Raw genomic sequence first — 15749 nt, 5'->3', positions numbered from 1 at the left:
GTGTTAGACGACGTCACCCGGCAGCAAACCCGTAAGTTATTTGAACATAGAACATCTTCTCCCCGAGTTTGTTGCTTGTAAATGTGAAGGTGGCTCTATAATGTATCACTTGGCTACGTTTACATACACAGCTTGCCCGCATCTCGTGGTCGTGCGGTAGCGTTCTCGCTTCCCACGCACGGGTTCCCGGGTTCGATTCCAGCCGGGGTCAGGGATTTTCTCTGCCTCGTGATGGCTGGGTGTTGTGTGATGTCCTTAGGTTAGTTAGGTATAAGTAGTTCTAAGTTCTAGGGGACTGATGACCATCGATGTTAATTCCCATAGTGTTCAGAGCCATTTGATCCATTTGAACATACACAGCTTAACAAAAAAGTGTAGTATCCAGAAGAGGAGGAGAAACGAAATGAGAAGAGAGAAGGAGATATGTGATGTTATTTCAGTGATTACAACATCGAGTCAAATTTACGAAGAACTTGGCAGTATGCACCCACTTATCAATATAACCTTGCAACTCATCTGGACGGTATGTGATCTCTCTCTCTCTCCCTCTAACATAGATACATACCGTGTAACGGATATAAGAGCTGACACTTCTATATGTAGTACCTTAATATGTACATAGAGCAGTGTGTTGGTTGTTTTTTCTCTGCATCGAACAATCTTCCCACAAATTTTACAGCCTGATGTTTTCTGTACGGGCGTAAATGCACCATTAAATGGACTGAACCTGTCAGAAGAGACTAACCGTTTCGTGTCCAAGTGTGCACACTTCAGCACCTGACCTGCTGCACAGGGGAAAAAAATGCCTTAATGGCTTGCCCTTGCCACATGTACTTTATGGTACTAACCATTCAAAAAACATACGACTTGTAATAGCTATAATTATCAGGACGCAAAAGCGAAGCACCCAGAAGAGAATGAGGAAGTAAAATAACTTCTTGGGTTGAGAGGGTATGTGATGTTATTTCACTGATTACAAAAACGAACCAAACTTCCAAAGAACTTAATAGTGTGAGTCCACTAATCAGTACGACATTGCATCTCCTCTGGTCTGGATGCATTCATTGAGTCTGTTGAAAAGGACATCATAAAGCCGTTGTGCACTCTCCTGAGGCAAGCTGGCCAACGACTGTTCCACTGGTCCTTAATATCCGGATACTGTCACTGGAACAAAGTTTACATCCATACCACACCAACATCTGCTCTGTAGGGGAGAGATCTGGGAATCTTTCTGGTCATGAGAGTACCTTTGCACCATGTAGATTGCCTGTATGGGCACGACTCATATGTGGACGAATACCGTCCTGTTGAAATATGGCACCATGATACAGTCTCAGTAAGATGACATATGAGGACCCAGGATGTCTGTAATGTACCCTTGTATAGTCACTGCTCCCTCAGTCACTACCAGCTGTGACCTGAATCACATCCACTGGCTCTCCCACATCATGATGCGATGGGTAAAACCGCTGTCCATCACAGGACATTGAAAGAATGGGACTTCTGTCCCAGTTGCTGCTATACTGATCGGTGATTGTCATCTGGTGGAGTGCAGAATCGCGATCAATCACTGAACACAACGCGACGCCACTCATCAGAAGTGCATATTTGCTGCTGACTGTTTCACTCCAAACGCAGCAACCTGTGCTATGATGTTCGCAGCTTGCTCTGCAAGGGATGGTAACTCCCTACTCTGACTGCTGCTTGTCTCCAACCAGTGGTCCAGGACGACACAGAATGTTGCAGGGAGTTCACTATTTGTTCTCGTATCGCAGGTGCGGATTTGAAGTGGTTACGGTTTTCTTCATGCACAATATGTCGTTTCCACGTTGTGGTGATGAGAAATGGTCCACCGGAAACTTGACAGCAAGTGAGACTGCCGTCACTTTCCAACGCAGTCCAACATCGGCCCAATGTCACATGTGAATGCCCCACATTTCTGGAAAATGCGTGATTCCGCCAGACGGCCAAATCGGGTCCTAAGGTGGTGTCCCTCTCAAACTGTGCCAGCTGGTGATAACGCTGTCTCACACTTGGACTTAAGTCGTATTACTGTTCGCATTACCTGCGACCAGCTTTGCGAAAGAAGCGGCGACACTTTCTGCGTAACCCACCCATCATTTTGCATGACAATGTGCGGGCGCATACAGCGCAAGCTGTGGCTGCCTGTTCGGTCGATGGGACTGGGAAGTACTATACCATCCACCATACTCCTCGGACATAAATACTTGTGACTTTGATTTGTTTCCGAAGATGAAGGAACCACTTCGTGGCATTCACTTCAGAACTGTCCCAGAAATTAGACAGGCTCCATTCGCAACATCAACAGAACAGGCTCTGCTAACGGTATACTACGCCTTCCACATCGCTTGACAACGGGTTCTACAAAACACTGGTGACTACTTTCAAAGACAGTAGCAGGTGCAAACATGTAACTCTTTTGTATTGATTGTGAATAAATAGTTGCCACTATTTAAGTTCCAACCCTCGTAAACTAACAAAATGTCTGAAAGGAAAAAAGAGCACTTACCATTTGGCACACCAATTATCTGCCGAGTGCCTCAAAATCATACTGATGATTGCTACTTCTGTTTGACTAATGTAACTGGCTTTTCAGCAAAGAATAAGAAGAACATTAAGTACGCTAACCCGTCCTCAGCAATTAGACCTATTCCCCACCGAGAAGACCTGCCAGATCCAACTCCTCCACTAGTGTGGGAAGAAGTTCCTAATTCTGATCGTGAATCTACAAATTCTGAGGAAGCACAATGTCAATCAAGTGAAGAGGAGCACTTTCCAGAACAAAGGCCACATTTAATTACAGAAGCAGACTTGAATGACCTAGTTCGTGGTTTATACTTATCCAAGCAGCGTACAGAAATTTTATCTTCACATCTGCAGGAATGGAACTTGCTTCATGAAGAAATATACTTCATGAAGAAACAAGAATTACTCACTTTAGGCAATGTAATAAAGATCTGATGACATATATACCGTATGGCGGGCACCGCTTGTACTTGTAGTGATGTAGCAGGATTAATAAAATAGTCAAACATACCATACGATGCTGCTAAATGACGCTTGTTTATTGACGGTTCCAAGACGATTTTTACCTGTAGGGTGCTCTGTGACTATGAAAGAGAACTACGTAAATTTGTCAGAGATATTTGAAGCTATTAAGTATAAGGAAGAAAATTGGAAAACATGAGGTGATCTTAAGGTGATTGGTTTACTAACTCGTCTCCAAAGGGGTTTCACAGAGCATGGCGTTTCATTTCTCTTTGGGACAGCCATGCAACAGATAAACACTATACAGTTAAACAGTGGCCACCACGAGAGAAATTGGCTCCAGGGAGAGAAAATATGAAATATGTACCTTTAGTGGATTCTGAAAATGTTTTCATTCCCCGACTGCGTATTAAGCTCTGCCTTATGAAGAATTTTGTCAATTCTAGTGGTTTCATGTATCTACGTCAAGTGTTCCCAGAATTAAGTGACGCCGGATTGAAAGAGGGGATTTTTATTGGGCCACAAATTAGGAAGTTAATGCATGATAAGAACTTCGAATAAAAATTAAGTCAGTTAGAACTTCCAGCCTGGCGATCTTTTAAGGATGTCTTTGAAGGTTTCCTAGGGAATAGAAAAGCAGAAAACAGTGATTTACTAGTGGGAACTCTTTTAGAGAACTATAAAAATCTTGGATGCAGAACGTCACTAAAAATGCGCTTCCTCCATTCTCATTTAGATTTCTTCCCTACCAATTTGGGAGTGGTTGGTGACGAACACGGAGAAAGTTTCAATCAGGGAAAGCTGCTTTAAAGGTAGATGGAACCTTACAATATATATATATATCCCACAGAAGGAAGTTGTCATCAAAAAGACTCAACCCTCCACCCATCATCAAGTAAATGAATGTTGCAATTTTATAAAAATGCCTATTAAGCCCAGGCCACTAGAGTAGGATAGTTTTATGGCATTAAGTATGTTATATATTGTCAAAATTTAGTGTAGGCCACCCCAGACTCTGTCTTTAGATATAGGCATTTAAAAACCTCCGTAACAAAAAATTGGAGAGTGATGGCGAAAATTTAACTGCATTTTCAGATTCAACAAGTCCAAATTAAATAGGTCCACCATGGTTTATCTCTATATATGCAAAAAACCTTTTTTGTTGTGTAGTGTAATCATTTACACATCTGACGATGGTGAGTGCGTGTACCAAGTTACAGTGACATCTGATCATGCCTTCCTGCTGCTTTACTTTTTTTCAGGCAGTGTAATTACTACACTCCTGGAAATTGAAATAAGAACACCGTGAATTCATTGTCCCAGGAAGGGGAAACTTTATTGACACATTCCTGGGGTCAGATACATGATCACACTGACAGAACCACAGGCACATAGACACAGGCAACAGAGCATGCACAATGTCGGCACTAGTACAGTGTATATCCGCCTTTCGCAGCAATGCAGGCTGCTATTCGCCCATGGAGACGATCGTAGAGATGCTGGATGTAGTCCTGTGGAACGGCTTGCCATGCCATTTCCACCTGGCGCCTCAGTTGGACCAGCGTTCGTGCTGGACATGCAGACTGCGTGAGACGACGGTTCATCCAGTCCCAAACATGCTCAATGGGGGACAGATCCGGAGATCTTGCTGGCCAGGGTAGTTGACTTACACCTTCTAGAGCACGTTGGGTGGCACAGGATACATGAGGACGTGCATTGTCGTGTTGGAACAGCAAGTTCCCTTGCCGGTCTAGGAATGGTAGATGGGTTCGATGACGGTTTGGATGTACCATGCACTATTCAGTGTCCCCTCGACGATCACCAGAGGTGTACGGCCAGTGTAGGAGATCGCTCCCCACACCATGATGCCGGGTGTTGGCTCTGTGTGCCTCGGTCGTATGCAGTCCTGATTGTGGCGCTCACCTGCACGGCGCCAAACACGCATACGACCATCATTGGCACCAAGGCAGAAGCGACTCTCATCGCTGAAGACGACACGTCTCCATTCGTCCCTCCATTCATGCCTGTCGCGACACCACTGGAGGCGGGCTGCACGATGTTGGGGCGTGAGCGGAAGACGGCCTAACGGTGTGCGGGGCCGTAGCCCAGCTTCATGGAGAGGGTTGCGAATGGTCCTCGCCGATACCCCAGGAGCAACAGTGTCCCTAATTTGCTGGGAAGTGGCGGTGCGGTCCCCTACGGCACTGCGTAGGATCCTACGGTCTTGGCGTGCATCCGTGCGTCGCTGCGGTCCGGTCCCAGGTCGACGGGCACGTGCACCTTCCGCCGACCATTGGCGACAACATCGATGTACTGTGGAGACCTCAAGCCCCACGTGTTGAGCAATTCGGCGGTACGTCCACCCGGCCTCCCGCATGCCCACTATACGCCCTCGCTCAAAGTCCGTCAACTGCACATACGGATCACGTCCACGCTGTCGCGGCATGCTACCAGTCTTAAAGACTGCGATGGAGCTCCGTATGCCACGGCAAACTGGCTGACACTGACGACGGCGGTGCACAAATGCTGCGCAGCTAGCGCCATTCGACGGCCAACACCGCGGTTCCTGGTGTGTCCGCTGTGCCATGCGTGTGATCATTGCTTGTACAGCCCTCTCGCAGTGTCCGGAGCAAGTATGGTGGGTCTGACACACCGGTGTCAATGTGTTCTTTTTTCCATTTCCAGGAGTGTATAAAGGGCAGTGATGACGTCCAGGGAGATACTGTGTGTGTAAATCTAGTGTCTCTGTCAGATTATCTTGCGTATAAGGAATCTCTCCCACTGAAGATTTTCGTGCGCAGCCCATTGTTCCGATGGCACCATGCAGTATTCTTACCTTGCGTAAGCACCGATGAACACCCAGCGACGCATGTAGCATCTTCTTTAAAGTTTAGAGACATGGCGGGCTTCCCAGAAGGAGGACTTGCACCTATTATTGCTTATTTTGGATTAGGGACAGAGGACTATATGTATATTGCGACCGTTCATTTTTATTCCCATACCGTCTATTTACGGAATGGTCCTCGGAATATCTCAGGAGAAGGAGACTGAAAAGGAGCCATACTAGTGTTCCTATAACGGACTAACCGAGTCGTGTTTCTTACCGAATGACAGTTCGTGTGTTACTTCGGAATGGCGACAGCATTACACCTTACAGGTCCTCTCTGGTGGCAACATTCATTGAAGATCTTCGCATAGAACAGAGTGTGTTTAATCAGACAGCCTTTCGCCCCATGTTTATAAATTGGAGACTATCTAATGGAAGATAGGTGGGATAATCTTGTATGTGAAGCGACATTATGAACACAGTAAATTTTGCAGAACAAACATTTTTCACTTCTTACTGTATTTCCATAGCAAAGGTTCCGTCATTGTCAGTGTCCAAAGCCTAAACACATTCTACTCCTTCATTTATATATAAATGTTTCATTGACTAAATAACCAGAAAATTTGGTTAAAATATGGAAGTGGAAGGGAAGTAAATTTCCGTGGCGTTTTTTGGGAATTAGACCGGGAAACCTCGATAATGAATTAGGATAACCAGGAACCACATAAAGCACTATGCTGGGATTTTAATTTAGGCTCTCCCGAATACCAACCCATTGCGTAAGCTCGGAGCTGATCGTTCGATTATTATTGCTTCCTTAGTGATTGCAGACTGATCGACATTCTCGTAAGCGACCTATCGGAAACGAGCACCCATCCGCAGGCGTTGCTGAGTGCATAGCCACTGTCTCTGCAGTAGTGTCTGATGAGCATTCTGATTTCAGCGAACTTTTTAGTAACTGTGTCCCGGCAGAAGCAGGCGCAGCAGAGAATTTTTGTTTTGTGAAACGTAATATTGTGCTAGGTCTTGTAGGTTTCTGTATACATTGTAGAGATAATGTTGAGAACAGCGTTATGCAACAGTAAGGCTAGACTGTACTGAAAGTTGCTGTCACATGCATATTGAACTGTAATTTTTGGAATTACGAGCCAAAACTACATTAAGCGTGGTGCAACGTCCTTTTCCAGTTGCTAGGCCATCGATAAGCAGGTCCTAAAACTTCTTGCCTTGGATACAACATATACTACTTTGTATCGTTTCAAACAATGTTAGAGGTGGGGTCACTGTACCCTTATCACCGCTATTGCCAAATCCAGAATAAGACGCCGACCCGTGGTGATGCAGGATAATGCTTAGGCACAAGAGGAAATAAGAAGAAATGACTTCCAGCATTATAAAATGTTTCCCATCTGTTCTGGGAACTACATACTACCATATACTACTGTTACTGTAATTTTCCTGAAATTATATTGAAATCGTGGCCGTTCGAATCTCGTATACGCCTAGTCGAGTTTAATTGAAAATACGGTATCACACATTCCAAATAAGATGAAATTCATTTTAATCGTGATTATTTATTAATCTGCACTTGTTCATTAAGTTAAGCTTACTGTATTTTCTGTCTAGACTAAGCTCCACTTAATGTAGTAGATATTCATTAATGAAACCGTTTTCCTCTGACTTCAGTATATGGAGTGAAATGGGTGTAAGTTCAGAAATTTGTATTTTTGTCTCAAGATGCTATCCTCAACAACATGACCTCAGTATTTACGTCATTTCCAGTCTAGCGAATATAGCTATTAGGAGCCTTAGGTTGGTTAGTACCTCCAAGTGCATGCGGGAAGAGCAAGCCATTAATGTCTATTGTCCCGTGGGCAGCATGTCAGGTGCTGAAGTGGACGCGAAAGGGTAGTATACACAGACAGCAGTGGGCCACTCAGTAGTGCAGTTACGACCGTGCAGAAAACATCAGTTCGTGCAGTTTGTGACGCGTTTGTGGGAAGACAGTTTGACGTGGAGAAAAACCCAACACATTGGTGAGTGTACATATCAAAATATCCAAACTCGTACCCTCTACATCCAGTATACAGTTCACAAGGAGATGGCTGCAACTACAGGAACAAATACCACTAACAAACACTCCGTAGCCAGCCGGAGTGGCCGAGCGGTTCTAGGCGCTTCAGACTGGAACCGCGCGACAACTACTGTCGCAGGTTCGAATCCTGCCTCGGGCATGGATGTGTGTGATGTCCTTATGTTAGTTAGGTTTAAGTAGTTCTAAGTTCTAGGGGACTGATGACCTCAGATGTTAAGTCCTATAGTGCTCAGAGCCATTTGAACCATTTGAAATACTCCGTACTCTAACCTTTAGAACAACAACTTCTGTTGGTGCATATGAACAACTACTTGTGCAGGACGCCCATACAATGGACTTCACGCAGTTCCGCCTCAGTGGTACCAACATTACCATCTTGAGGCTCATCCAACCCGAAAGCGAAGCGGTTATGAAGACGATACAGGATTTCGAGTACCCAGGAACTGAAGTGGCCGATACGATAACACCGCAGACGATACGGGTAAGGAATGAGTTCTGTCAAATTAGTACTATTAATCGTCACAACATATGCTGTCTGGCCAGCTGGAGTGGCCGAGCGGTTCTAGGCGCTACAGTCTGAAACCGCGCGGCCGCTATGGTCGCAGGTTCGAATCCTGCTTCAGGCATGGATGTTTGTGATGTCCTTAGGTTAGTTAGGTTTAAGTAATTCTAAGTTCTAGGGGACTGATGACCTCAGAAGTTAAGTCCCATTGTGTTCAGAGCCATTTGAACCATATACTGTCTGACGCAGATAAGAAGTGAGGAACAATGTATCAAATACATCACTTAATGCTTTTCAGTGATACCAGATTTCTCTGAGAATCATCTCTTGTCATTTATCTGAGCTAGATCAAAAAAATATGAATCACTAGGTATTAAAAGTAATAAAGTCTAGTGAAGTAGCTGTATACAGGTACCACATCTTCGGATTAGCTAGTTGGAGCGTACTATAATGATTCAATATTATCTTTTTCATTTATTTTTTAAAAACTGTCTGCAACAACACCTTCTTTTTTTGTCACCTACAGGACTTTCTGTACGTTTTTAATTGTATTTTAAAATTTAAATTGGTTGATTGGTTGATTTGGGGGGGGGGGGGAGTGGGTCAAAGAGCGAGGTCATAGGTCCCATCGGATTAGGGAAGGATGGAGAAGGTAGTCGGTAGTGCCCTTGCAAAATAACCATCCCAGCATTTTCCAGAAGCGATTTAGGGAAATCACGGAAAACCTAAATCAGGATGGACGGACGCGGGTTTGAACCGTCGTCCTCCCGAATGCGGATCCAGTGTGAAATTTAACTTATTCGGCTAACTGAACATGGAAAGAAAACGGAGCTGTCCATGAGCATTGGTATGTAACTTTAGATGCAGACGCGAATTTCAGGGTCCGTTAAGAAGTTGGTCCTCCTCGGCAGGAATACAAGTTTCAAAGATGTTTGATAAATTTATTGTTACGTTTATTTGTTGCGTTTTAGTTAGTTAGTAGAGTAAGAATTTTACTACTGTTCGGCTACCATTCACGCTCATAGGCAAAAAAAAAAGAAAAAAAACGATAAGATACTGTTGAGTAATGCATAAACCTGACATTGAACATCTGTTAGAGTTTTCTAAGCTGAGCTTCCAATGCCTCTGGAATGGAAAGTTTACAGTCGGAGTGAATTACCTGTTTTGAACCGGCACACAAGTCGCCCAATGTGGCGTCGACTGAAATAAGACTTGCACTCGGTGGCCGAACTTTCCCGAATGGGCCCCGGCCAACAATAACATAGCTAATTTCCATATTACCTGTTTTGAGATACAGTACTCCTCGAAAGCATTTTGGTACAGTGTATTTGTACGATAAAGTTGGCACTAAGCAAGCACACTGGCCAAGTTGAAGACTGTAAGGGTACACAGGACTCAGTGTTCGTTCCAAGATACCGCAGAGTCGACACGGGTAGTTACGTATGTGGATATAGCAACTGCAGGTCAAATCAGTTTTGACGTAATATTTTAAAGGCTTCTTTCCCTAATTCTTGATCATTATTCTTTCCAGACAAATCCAAAGTCAGTAATACAAAATTATGTCACCACCGAAGCTTAAAGAATAGTCCACACATTTGAAGGAGGAAGTTGCATGCTTTGAAAGAAGATAAAACACGGGCTGATGATGGTCGTACTTTTGGAGTGCCTAGACAGCTGGTGTCTTTTTGGAATAAAATTTCTAGAATCCATGGTCATATTAGCAACATACCACAACAAGGCCAACGACGATCAATGTAGTTAGAATTATTACGCTGTAGCACACCCTTGAAAGATAGCGCGAGAAATAAGTGACGATCCAAACAAAAATTGTGACGTATAAGTTGACGTTTCCACAGTAAAACGTCGACTTCGCGATCATGGCTTGCCAGGCCGCCGTCATTGCGAGAAACCCTTCGTCTGTGCAGCAAACTGCAAGGAGAGAGTTGACTTTACTTTAAAATACTGGAAACGAACAGTAAAACATTAATCTAGTTCATTATGGAGCAACAAAAGTAAATTTAATTTTATGTCTTCAGATGGGATTCGTTGCGTTCTACATTCTTCACGTGTAGCTGCAGTCCATGAAACTGGATTCCAACCATGATACGTGGAGGAGAAAAAGTTATGGTATGGTAAAGCTTCTCCGCCAAAGGTATGGGTCCTCCAGAGTGCATAGAGGGTATCATGAAAAGTCTGATGATAAGGACATTTTGGACAAACAAATGCTAACATTTGCTGAAAAATATATGCCACAAAACTAGGTCTTTCAAAGCGACAAGGATCCCAAGTATCGTTCAGTGTATGACGATGAATATCTTAGGAAGAAACAGCAAAACATTTTGAAGTGGCCAAGACAAAATCCAGATATAATCGATAGACTGTGTGTGGAAGGTAAAAGACGTATATGCTGATTCGATTCATGCTTCTTCTGGATGGTAGGTCCGCAATTGTATAGTATTGAAGAAATTTGATTTTTTTTTTTTACTTTGTCTGTCTCCGTTACTGCAGAAAAAATTGTATATGCACGCAACTGAGATGGACAAAGCAAAAAAATTATCAAATTTCCTCAATAGACATATAAGTTAGACGGATATATTGTCGAAATAAAACAGATTTCAATGACATTTTGCCCTGTGAATGGAAAAAGATGTCTCGTGACACAACAGTATGCTGTGGTGTTGCGGGCACGTGACGCGATAGCAAAAGTATGTAAGCGAAGCAGACACGGGCAGAGGGTCACCCTAGCAAAGATATGGGCTGCAAATGGGGAAATCCATTGAGATAAGTGACTTTGACAAAGAGTGGGTTATTACGCAGAGCCTGTGAACGCCTATCTGGTAAACGGCAAAGCTGGTTTAATGTTCATGTGCTACTGAAATAGGTAAGGCAGCGAAACTACCATCAGACGCTAAATCATTGGACGTCCACGACTCTTCACTGAACCTGGGTTTCGGAGTCTTGTCTTCTCTGGAAAGAAGGATAAATAGTGATCCGTGGCATCTCTCACGAAAGAGCGCTTCGGATCTTCGGGTGAATCACATTTTTGCTACACTAGGTCGCTGGTCGTCTTCACAAACGCCCTCATCTAGGGGACCGGTGGCTCGAAACGTGCAGCGCGCCACGGACACAGGCTGGTGGGAAAAGTATTACGCTGTGGGAGTCATTACCATGCGCTCACACGGTACCTGTGGTAGTAATCGAAAAGACGCTGACAGTTGCGAACTATCTGCATCCCTCCACGTTTGATATCTTCCCCGACGGCAATGTCGTCTTTCAGCAGCGAGGTATGTGCATAGACGTCCAATGCCACATACCTCCAAAAACTAACAAACTGTCGGATCCGTGATACGCAGAATCAGTCACGTATTTTGTTCCAAAAACAAACAAACAAGCTATTAAGCATGTGGTCATAAAGTTTGGTTCATCAGAGTAAGCGTCTCTCCCAAACTTTGCCACTCTCCTTCCACCTACCCACGTTCTCTGCCCAGTCATATGTACCTAGTGTCATGTTCAGCTGGAGCCATGTCCGTTAACGGTGCACTGTAATGACATTGTTTACAGCTTATAGCATAACCTCTCGATGAACTGCCTCCTCGCCACCTGTCATCGTCGGCCTTGTGGTTATCCGCAATCTATCCGTTACTATTTTCTCACAAGACTTGGCTTTTTTTCTGTAGAAGCTACATCTGTATTTACACTCCCCGCTCCCCCTGTCAGTTTCCTAACATTAGTGCTGAAAAATCATTGCCACTGTCGTCAATAAGCCAATGACCCCCAAACCTATGAACTTGATAGTAATATCAGGCGTTGTCTCACATTTTTACATGTCACGTCTTTCCATCCCCACCTCCACCATTAGACGCGATTGGCGTATATTACCCTCACTACATTTTTATGCAAATAGTTGGACAAATAATGAGCCATGTATACGCACACATCAAAAAAAGGTTTGCATTACTTCGGTTTCGAGGGTACCGGAACCTGTAAAGAAAACTGGAATAGAGATCAACATTAACACACCCATTAACATGTTGTACCACCATACAGTGATACCTTCAGAGGTGGTGGTCCAGACTGCTCTACTCACTGGTACCTCTAGTACCAAGCACGTCCTCATGCAACGATGCATGCCTGTATTCGTCATGGCATACTATCCACAAGTTCATCAAGGCACAGCTGGTCCACATTGTCCCACTCCTCAATAGCGATTCGGAGTAGATCCCTCAGAGTGGTTGGTGGGTCACGTCGACCATAAACAGCACATGTCAATCTATCCCAGGCATGTTCGATAGGGTTCATGTCTGGAGAACATGCTGGCCACTCTAGTCGAGCGATGTTGTTATCCTAAAGAAAGTCATTCACAAGACGTGCACGATGGGGGCGCTAATTGTCGTCCATGAAGACGAATGCCTTGCCATTATGCTGTCCATATGGTTGCACTATCAGTCGGAGGATGGCACTCACGTGTCGTACAGCCGTTACGGCGCCCTCCATGACCACCAGCGACGTACGTCGGCCCCACATAATGCCACCCCAAAACAGCGGCACTCGCTGGCAGTGTGTCTAGGGCGTTCAGCATTACCGGGTTGTCTCCAAACACGTCTCCGATGATTGTCTAGTTGAAGTCATAAGCAACACTCATTGGTGAAGATAACGTTATGCCAATCACGAGCAGTCGATTCGGCATGTTGTTAGGCCTGCGGGCTTTCAACGCAAAAGAATGTGATGAGTGGTGGCCCTCAACTACGTACCCACTGACTCAGAGTTGCGATATTAAATGTTTTGGCTGGTTTCGTTATCTACGGACTGGGATACGTAGTTGCCGCATTACAGGCCAAATACTGCTGAGTTAACAGTATACGATAAGAATAAACACATGAATCCAATGGTCGAAGATTTCTATCAATCGGCAATTGCGAACTATGAATGTAACATACAAATTTATAAATGTAAGATTGCAATTAAATAAAATCTGCAGGTACTATCTTAACGACTCTAAATGATGAGTACGATAGCATAAGTACTTTTGAGAATGCGGTATATTTCTGAAAAACACTTATTGGTGTCGATGGTCCAACAATTAAATAAAATAAAAGTTGAATAACAAGGAGACAATAGATTCCTACTGCATGTAATTAGTTATGAACAGCAACATAGCTCGCAAGATATTCACTTCTAAACGCATGCTACGTCTGCACTGTAGAAACCACCGAAATATCACGAGTTCACAAGTCGGCACTCCAAAGTATTTCTATCTCTCGCGACCACGCGCAAACCGCTCCGCACTCAAAGCCTCTCTTGCGACCGCCGCCATGCCGCCACGCCGCCGCTCCAACACTTCCCGTGTCCTGTCCCGTACTCTCGAGCACTACAGCGTGTCCTCTGTCTCCCGAACTCGCTTACATCTCCCCATTCACGAGCGCTGTGATTGGCTAGAGCGCTCGCAGCATGTCTTAAAACCAACGCACACACACAAACATAATGAAACACATTCGAAATACTGGATTTACATTTAAATTCACTCCTGGAAATGGAAAAAAGAACGCATTGACACCGGTGTGTCAGACCCACCATACTTGCTCCGGACACTGCGAGAGGGCTGTACAACCAATGATCACACGCACGACACAGCGGACACACCAGGAACCGCGGTGTTGGCCGTCGAATGGCGCTAGCTGCGCAGCATTTGTGCACCGCCGCCGTCAGTGTCAGCCAGTTTGCTGTGGCATACGGAGCTCCATCGCAGTCTTTAACACTGGTAGCATGCCGCGACAGCGTGGACGTGAACCATATGTGCAGTTGACGGACTTTGAGCGAGGGCATATAGTGGGCATGCGAGAGGCCGGGTGGACGTATCGCCAAATTGCTCAACACGTGGGGGGTGAGGTCTCCACAGTACATCGATGTTGTCGCCAGTGGTCGGCGGAAGGTGCACGTGCCCGTCGACCTGGGACCGGACCGCAGCGACGCACGGATGCACGCCAAGACCGTAGGATCCTACGCAGTGCCGTAGGGGACCGCACCGCCACTTCCCAGCAAATTAGGGACACTGTTGCTCCTGGGGTATCGGCGAGGACCATTCGCAACCGTCTCCATGAAGCTGGGCTACGGTCCCGCACACCGTTAGGCCGTCTTCCGCTCACGCCCCAACATCGTGCAGCCCGCCTCCAGTGGTGTGGCGACAGGCGTGAATGGAGGGACGAATGGAGAAGTGTCGTCTTCAGCGATGAGAGTCGCTTCTGCCTTGGTGCCAATGATGCTCGTATGCGTGTTTGGCGCCGTGCAGGTGAGCGCCACAATCAGGACTGCATACGACCGAGGCACACAGGGCCAACACCCGGCATCATGGTGTGGGGAGCGATCTCCTACACCGGCCGTACACCTCTGGTGATCGTCGAGGGGACACTGAATAGTGCACGGTACATCCAAACCGTCATCGAACCCATCGTTCTACCATTCCTAGACCGGCAAGGGAACTTGCTGTTCCAACAGGACAATGCACGTCCGCATGTATCCCGTGCCACCCAACGTGCTCTAGAAGGTGTAAGTCAACTACCCTGGCCAGCAAGATCTCCGGATCTGTCCCCCATTGAGCATGTTTGGGACTGGATGAAGCGTCGTCTCACGCGGTCTGCACGTCCAGCACGAACGCTGGTCCAACTGAGGCGCCAGGTGGAAATGGCATGGCAAGCCGTTCCACAGGACTACATCCAGCATCTCTACGATCGTCTCCATGGGAGAATAGCAGCCTGCATTGCTGCGAAAGGTGGATATACACTGTACTAGTGCCGACATTGTGCATGCTCTGTTGCCTGTGTCTATGTGCCTGTGGTTCTGTCAGTGTGATCATGTGATATATCTGACCCCAGGAATGTGTCAATAAAGTTTCCCCTTCCTGGGACAATGAATTCACGGTGTTCTTATTTCAATTTCCAGGAGTGTAACTAGAAATTAAATAAATATTCATACGGCTGGACCATAAACACGCTCTAACACATCGATATATACACAAATTAAAGAAACAAATATCAGAGGAATAGAAAAAAAAGGTAGGCCAGTAGCCTAATGTCTCTGTGCTTTCTAAAACATAGTATATATTTAACCAGTTTCTTCATGAATAGTGTATATCGGATATAAACAAAGACATAGATGAATAAATATATTTATAAGCATGTTGCTACCGCTTTTTCGTGTAACTGTGGAGTACCTATGGCCTAACGCGATCGATAGTAATCAGCCACTTTGACCTCTAATAACTCATGTATTATTCAATTTACATGCCTGTAATTTATACCAATTTAGGTTTACAGTAATAC

At 45.2% G+C, this 15749-nt stretch overlaps 1 protein-coding gene across 1 annotated transcript in view; it reads left to right on the top strand.

The window, feature by feature from the left end:
- Positions 1 to 15749, top strand: part of LOC126324287 (glutamate receptor ionotropic, kainate 2-like) — a 241491-nt gene that overhangs the window by 101685 nt on the left and 124057 nt on the right. Inside the window, exon 7 of the mRNA XM_049994947.1 lies at positions 8251 to 8412. Within this exon, the coding sequence (XP_049850904.1) occupies positions 8251 to 8412 (162 nt within the window). The remainder of the gene's footprint in view (positions 1 to 8250; positions 8413 to 15749) is intronic.

The sequence above is a fragment of the Schistocerca gregaria genome, chromosome 2 (genome assembly GCF_023897955.1).
Source record: "Schistocerca gregaria isolate iqSchGreg1 chromosome 2, iqSchGreg1.2, whole genome shotgun sequence".
Classification (NCBI taxonomy): domain Eukaryota; kingdom Metazoa; phylum Arthropoda; class Insecta; order Orthoptera; family Acrididae; genus Schistocerca; species Schistocerca gregaria.
The sequence above is the reverse complement of the archived record's forward strand: the minus strand, read 5'-3'. Positions and strand labels throughout refer to the sequence as shown.